The sequence below is a fragment of the Littorina saxatilis genome, linkage group LG16 (genome assembly GCF_037325665.1).
Source record: "Littorina saxatilis isolate snail1 linkage group LG16, US_GU_Lsax_2.0, whole genome shotgun sequence".
Taxonomy (NCBI): Eukaryota; Metazoa; Mollusca; class Gastropoda; order Littorinimorpha; family Littorinidae; genus Littorina; species Littorina saxatilis.
The window spans coordinates 49,383,189-49,390,688 of record NC_090260.1 but is presented as its reverse complement, the minus strand read 5'-3'; the positions used below and the strand labels follow the sequence as shown (position 1 = coordinate 49,390,688).

General features: G+C 46.9%; 1 protein-coding gene across 1 annotated transcript; it reads right to left on the bottom strand.

Moving 5' to 3' along the window:
* Positions 1-656: 656 nt before the first annotated feature.
* On the bottom strand, positions 657-2,237 carry LOC138950053 (uncharacterized). The gene has a single exon (XM_070321835.1). It carries the CDS (start codon positions 2,235-2,237, stop codon positions 657-659), a length of 1,581 nt encoding a protein of 526 aa, XP_070177936.1.
* Positions 2,238-7,500: the final 5,263 nt, after the last annotated feature.

The following is a 7,500-nucleotide window of genomic DNA, read 5'->3' as shown; positions in this document are numbered from 1 at the left end:
GAGGATGGGAGAGAGAGAGAGGGTGGGAGAGAGAGACAGAGAGAGGGTGGGAGAAAGAGAGAGAGGGTGGGAGAGAGAGAGAGAGTGGGAGAGAGAGAGACAGGAGAGGGTGGGAGAGAGAGAGGGTGGGAGAAAGAGAGAGAGAGGGTGGGAGAGAGAGACAGAGAGAGGGTGGGAGAGAGAGAGAGGGTGGGAGAGAGAGACAGAGAGAGGGTGGGAGAGAGAGACAGAGAGAGGGTGGGAGAGAGAAAGAAAGAGAGAGGGTGGGAGAGAGAGAGAGAGAAAGAAAGAGAGAGGGTGTGAGAGAGAGAGAGGGTGGGAGAGACAGAGAGAGGGTGGGAGAGAGAGAGAGAGGGTGGGAGAGAGAGAGAAAGAGAGAGAGAAAGAAAGAGAGAGGGTGGGAGATAGAGAGAGAGAACTCAGAACTCAGAAAATTTAATCGCTAAAACTTGAAAGTTCATTGCGATGGGGAGGTTTGGGGCGAGGGAGACAATTTCGACGTTTTACATTGTACAGATGTTTACCCGACATGGTATTTTCCGTGTCAGTTTTGATCTTGTATTGTTCTCCTTGTGTAATACAAATTACATCGTTCTCTCAAATGTCTGGATGAGAACAAGAGTCCCGAATCACACGCGAACCGAACAACGAGACTGTCAACCGAGATAGAAACGTGTCACGTTTCGTAGCACAGCCACTTCATGTAGCACTGTCCTTAGATTATCTTTGAATTTTCCTCTGTCGACTGGTGACCCATGGCGAAGGTTGTCAAGGTACCCCTGCTCTTCTGGTAGCATGTGGCGAGTTGCTTGCTTTATCATCCAGTATGTGCCTGGAAGATCGTCGCTGCTGCAGTCCTTGATCAACACAAAATCATCTGTTTCACAGAGCAGTGACTGTCTGTCGCCTGTGTTGTCTCTGACCACCCGTCGGAATGAATTGTTTCTGTGTACGTTTTTAACAGAACGAACAGCTGATCGGTCCTTCAGTTCCGACACATACTTCTTGATGGATGGCAGATTATAGCCAAAGTCTAGCGCCCTTTGCTCTGATATTTCCTGTGTTTCTGTGCTTCCTCTCTGTGACTGGGTTGTCAAAACAAAAACATCACCTGGCTCAGCGGTCCGTGTCGACAATAACACAACGCCAGCTTCACCCTGACTATTGTTACCACGCTCGGTGGGCTTGTCAGCTGTGCCTGCAACACGTGCAAAGTTGTCACTGCTACTGTGTTGTGTGTCAACGTCACTGCTACTGTGTTGTGTGTCAACGTCACTGCTACTGTGTTGTGTGTCAACGTCACTGCTACTGTGTTGTGTGTCAACGTCACTGCTACTGTGTTGTGTGTCGACGTCACTGCTACTGTGTTGTGTGTCAACGTCACTGCTACTGTGTTGTGTGTCGACGTTACTGCTACTGTGTTGTGTGTCAACGTCACTGCTACTGTGTTGTGTGTCGACGTCACTGCTACTGTGTTGTGTGTCAACGTCACTGCTACTGTGTTGTGTGTCGACGTCACTGCTACTGTGTTGTGTGTCAACGTCACTGCTACTGTGTTGTGTGTCAACGTTACTGCTACTGTGTTGTGTGTCAACGTCACTGCTACTGTGTTGTGTGTCGACGTCACTGCTACTGTGTTGTGTGTCAACGTCACTGCTACTGTGTTGTGTGTCAACGTCACTGCTACTGTGTTGTGTGTCAACGTCACTGCTACTGTGTTGTGTGTCAACGTCACTGCTACTGTGTTGTGTGTCAACGTTACTGCTACTGTGTTGTGTGTCAACGTCACTGCTACTGTGTTGTGTGTCAACGTCACTGCTACTGTGTTGTGTGTCAACGTTACTGCTACTGTGTTGTGTGTCAACGTCACTGCTACTGTGTTGTGTGTCAACGTTACATCCCAAGGGTTGTTGTTGTGTCATTTGTGGCCTCGGCGAAATCGAAAGATTTGACATTGAAGAGCAATTCTGACTTGCCTTTGGTTCGTTCTGATTACCTTTCTCTTTCTTTTCCTGTCGTTCTTGTGCACGAAGCCTGTCGCGCTGAAGCTGGCTTGGTGGTTTGCGGCGAAAATGTCGAGTCATGGCTGGCCGGTCCGAGTCGGAGATTGACACAAGTCGCAGGACGACTGTCGTTTTTGTGCCTTCAGCGCAGATTTTCCATGAACACACGGCATTTTCCTTTAGCAGGGCCCCCAGGGTACCTTCCAGAGCTGTTGGGAGTCCAACAGCTGGCATTGTGAAAGAATATTGAGCGTTTCTCGGCAACGTTGAATCGAGAGCTCTAAATTTTCCGCCCTGCTGCTCGAAGATCTCGCGAGACCCCCCCCCAGAGAGAGAGAGAGAGAGAGAGAGAGAGAGAGAGAGAGAGAGGGTGGGAGAGAGAGAGAAAGTGGAAGAGAGAGAGAGGGTGGGAGAGAGAGAGAGAGAGAGAGAGGGAGAGAGAGAGAGAGGGTGGGAGAGAGAGAGAATGGAAGAGAGAGAGGGTGGGAGAGAGAGAGAGAGAGAGTAAGAGAGAGAGAGAGAGTAAGAGAGAGAGAGAGGGAGAGAGAGGGAGAGAGAGAGGGTGTTATTTGTAAGGTATCCGGCCCTTAACAAGACTGTGACAGTACTGACACATAATACAAGTAAACAAGTCGCGTAAGGCGAAATAACAACATTTAGTCAAGCTGTCGAACTCACAGAATGAAACTGAACGCACTATACATTTTCTCACCAAGACCGCATACTCGTAGTTTCGTCAGTCAACCGCTCGTGGCAAAGGCAGTGAAATCGACAAGCCAGAATAGTGTGGTAATGGTCGCGCTGAGACGGATAACACGCTTTTCTGTATCTATTTTTTTTAGCGTACTGAGTTTGTTTTTTATCCGAACATATCATATCTATATGATTTTGGAATCAGGGAACGACAAGGAATCAAATAAAATTGTTTCTAAATCGATTTTGGACAATTAATTTAATCATAATTTTCATATTTTTAATTTTTAGAGCTTGTTTGTAATCCAAATATAACATATGTATTTGTTTTTGGAATCAGAAAATGACGAAGAATAAGATGAAATTGTTTTTGGATTGTTTAATAAAAAAATAATTTTAATTACAAGTTTCCGATTTTTAATGACCAAACTCATTCATTAGTTTTTAAGCCACCGAGCTGAAATGCAATATTAAAGTTCGGCCTTTGTCGAAGATTGCTTGGCCAAAATTTCAATCAATTTGATTGAAAAATGAGGGTGTGACAGTGCCGCCCCAACTTTTACAAAAAGCCGGATATGACGTCATCAAAGGTATTTATCGAAAAAATGAAAAAAAAGTCCGATGATATCATTCCCAGGAACTCTCATGTCAAATTTCATAAAGATCGGTCCAGTAGTTTAGTCTGCATCACTCTACACACACACACACACACACACACACACACACACACACACACACACACACACACACACACACACCACGACCCTCGTCTCGATTCCCCCTCTATGTTAAAACATTTAGTCAAAACTTGACTAATTGTAAAAGAAAGTCCGGGGATATCATTCCCAGGAACTCTTATTTCAAATTTCATAAAGATCGGTCCAGTAGTTTAGTCTGAATCGCTCTACACACACACAAACACACACACACACACACACACACACACACACACACACACACACACACACACACACACACACACACACACACACACACACACAAAAGAACGTGGTGCACACGTGTTTTGCTTTTTAAAACGCTTTATTTTGGGTCAGTCTGAGATGTGCTTGATAGCTTATTCAATCGTCGCACAAACCGGTTTCTGGCCTCGTTCCTTAGCTTATTCAATCGTCGCACAAACCGGTTTCTGGCCTCGTTCCTTAGCTTATTCAATTGTCGCACAAACCGGTTTCTGGACTCGTTCCTTAGCTTATTCAATCGTCGCACAAACCGGTTTCTGGCCTCGTTCCTTATCTTATTCAATCGTCGCACAAACCGGTTTCTGGCCTCGTTCCTTAGCTTATTCAATCGTCGCACAAACCGGTTTCTGGCCTCGTTCCTTAGCTTATTCAATCGTCGCACAAACCGGTTTCTGGACTCGTTCCTTAGCTTATTCAATCGTCGCACAAACCGGTTTCTGGACTTGTTCCTTAGCTTATTCAATCGTCGCACAAACCAGTTTCTGGACTCGTTCCTTAGCTTATTCAATCGTCGCACAAACCGGTTTCTGGCCTCGTTCCTTAGCTTATTCAATCGTCGCACAAACCGGTTTCTGGCCTCGTTCCTTAGCTTATTCAATCGTCGCACAAACCGGTTTCTGGCCTCGTTCCTTAGCTTATTCAATCGTCGCACAAACCGGTTTCTGGCCTCGTTCCTTAGCTTATTCAATCGTCGCACAAACCGGTTTCTGGCCTCGTTCCTTAGCTTATTCAATCGTCGCACAAACCGGTTTCTGGCCTCGTTCCTTAGCTTATTCAATCGTCGCACAAACCGGTTTCTGGACTCGTTCCTTAGCTTATTCAATCGTCGCACAAACCGGTTTCTGGCCTCGTTCCTTAGCTTATTCAATCGTCGCACAAACCGGTTTCTGGCCTCGTTCCTTAGCTTATTCAATCGTCGCACAAACCGGTTTCTGGACTCGTTCCTTAGCTTATTCAATCGTCGCACAAACCGGTTTCTGGACTCGTTCCTTAGCTTATTCAATCGTCGCACAAACCGGTTTCAGGACTCGTTCCTTAGCTTATTCAATCGTCGCACAAACCTGTTTCTGGACTCGTTCCTTAGCTTATTCAATCGTCGCACAAACCGGTTTCTGGCCTCGTTCCTTAGCTTATTCAATCGTCGCACAAACCGGTTTCTGGCCTCGTTCCTTAGCTTATTCAATCGTCGCACAAACCGGTTTCTGGCCTCGTTCCTTAGCTTATTCAATCGTCGCACAAACCGGTTTCTGGCCTCGTTCCTTAGCTTATTCAATCGTCGCACAAACCGGTTTCTGGCCTCGTTCCTTAGCTTATTCAATCGTCGCACAAACCGGTTTCTGGCCTCGTTCCTTAGCTTATTCAATCGTCGCACAAACCGGTTTCTGGCCTCGTTCCTTAGCTTATTCAATCGTCGCACAAACCGGTTTCTGGACTCGTTCCTTAGCTTATTCAATCGTCGCACAAACCGGTTTCTGGCCTCGTTCCTTAGCTTATTCAATCGTCGCACAAACCGGTTTCTGGCCTCGTTCCTTAGCTTATTCAATCGTCGCACAAACCGGTTTCTGGCCTCGTTCCTTAGCTTATTCAATCGTCGCACAAACCGGTTTCTGGCCTCGTTCCTTAGCTTATTCAATCGTCGCACAAACCGGTTTCTGGCCTCGTTCCTTAGCTTATTCAATCGTCGCACAAACCGGTTTCTGGACTCGTTCCTTAGCTTATTCAATCGTCGCACAAACCGGTTTCTGGCCTCGTTCCTTAGCTTATTCAATCGTCGCACAAACCGGTTTCTGGCCTCGTTCCTTAGCTTATTCAATCGTCGCACAAACCGGTTTCTGGACTCGTTCCTTAGCTTATTCAATCGTCGCACAAACCGGTTTCTGGACTCGTTCCTTAGCTTATTCAATCGTCGCACAAACCGGTTTCAGGACTCGTTCCTTAGCTTATTCAATCGTCGCACAAACCAGTTTCTGGACTCGTTCCTTAGCTTATTCAATCGTCGCACAAACCGGTTTCTGGCCTCGTTCCTTAGCTTATTCAATCGTCGCACAAACCGGTTTCTGGACTCGTTCCTTAGCTTATTCAATCGTCGCACAAACCGGTTTCTGGCCTCGTTCCTTAGCTTATTCAATCGTCGCACAAACCGGTTTCTGGCCTCGTTCCTTAGCTTATTCAATCGTCGCACAAACCGGTTTCTGGCCTCGTTCCTTAGCTTATTCAATCGTCGCACAAACCGGTTTCTGGCCTCGTTCCTTAGCTTATTCAATCGTCGCACAAACCGGTTTCTGGCCTCGTTCCTTAGCTTATTCAATCGTCGCACAAACCGGTTTCTGGCCTCGTTCCTTAGCTTATTCAATCGTCGCACAAACCGGTTTCTGGCCTCGTTCCTTAGCTTATTCAATCGTCGCACAAACCGGTTTCTGGACTCGTTCCTTAGCTTATTCAATCGTCGCACAAACCGGTTTCTGGCCTCGTTCCTTAGCTTATTCAATCGTCGCACCAACCGGTTTCTGGCCTCGTTCCTTAGCTTATTCAATCGTCGCACAAACCGGTTTCTGGCCTCGTTCCTTAGCTTATTCAATCGTCGCACAAACTGGTTTCTGGACTCGTTCCTTAGCTTATTCAATCGTCGCACAAACCGGTTTCTGGACTCGTTCCTTAGCTTATTCAATCGTCGCACAAACCGGTTTCTGGACTCGTTCCTTAGCTCATTCAATCGTCGCACAAACCGGTTTCTGGCCACGTTCCTTAGCTTATTCAAACGTCGCACAAACCGGTTTCTGGACTCGTTCCTTAGCTTATTCAATCGTCGCACAAACCGGTTTCTGGCCTCGTTCCTTAGCTTATTCAATCGTCGCACAAACCGGTTTCTGGACTCGTTCCTTAGCTTATTCAATCGTCGCACAAACCGGTTTCTGGCCTCGTTCCTTAGCTTATTCAATCGTCGCACCAACCGGTTTCTGGCCTCGTTCCTTAGCTTATTCAATCGTCGCACAAACCGGTTTCTGGCCTCGTTCCTTAGCTTATTCAATCGTCGCACAAACCGGTTTCTGGCCTCGTTCCTTAGCTTATTCAATCGTCGCACAAACCGGTTTCTGGACTCGTTCCTTAGCTTATTCAATCGTCGCACAAACCGGTTTCTGGACTCGTTCCTTAGCTCATTCAATCGTCGCACAAACCGGTTTCTGGCCACGTTCCTTAGCTTATTCAATCGTCGCACAAACCGGTTTCTGGACTCGTTCCTTAGCTTATTCAATCGTCGCACAAACCGGTTTCTGGCCTCGTTCCTTAGCTTATTCAATCGTCGCACAAACCGGTTTCTGGACTCGTTCCTTAGCTTATTCAATCGTCGCACAAACCGGTTTCTGGACTCGTTCCTTAGCTTATTCAATCGTCGCACAAACCGGTTTCTGGCCTCGTTCCTTAGCTTATTTAATCGTCGCACAAACCGGTTTCTGGACTCGTTCCTTAGCTTATTCAATCGTCGCACAAACCGGTTTCTGGACTCGTTCCTTAGCTTATTCAATCGTCGCACAAACCGGTTTCTGGCCTCGTTCCTTAGCTTATTCAATCGTCGCACAAACCGGTTTCTGGACTCGTTCCTTAGCTTATTCAATCGTCGCACAAACCGGTTTCTGGCCTCGTTCCTTAGCTTATTCAATCGTCGCACAAACCGGTTTCTGGCCTCGTTCCTTAGCTTATTCAATCGTCGCACAAACCGGTTTCTGGACTCGTTCCTTAGCTTATTCAATCGTCGCACAAACCGGTTTCTGGACTCGTTCCTTAGCTTATTCAATCGTCGCACAAACCGGTTTCTGGACTCGTTC

Bases quoted from the DNA above. Each gene is read 5' to 3' on its own strand.
- LOC138950053 (XM_070321835.1), bottom strand. From the start codon at position 2,237: ATGCCAGCTGTTGGACTCCCAACAGCTCTGGAAGGTACCCTGGGGGCC.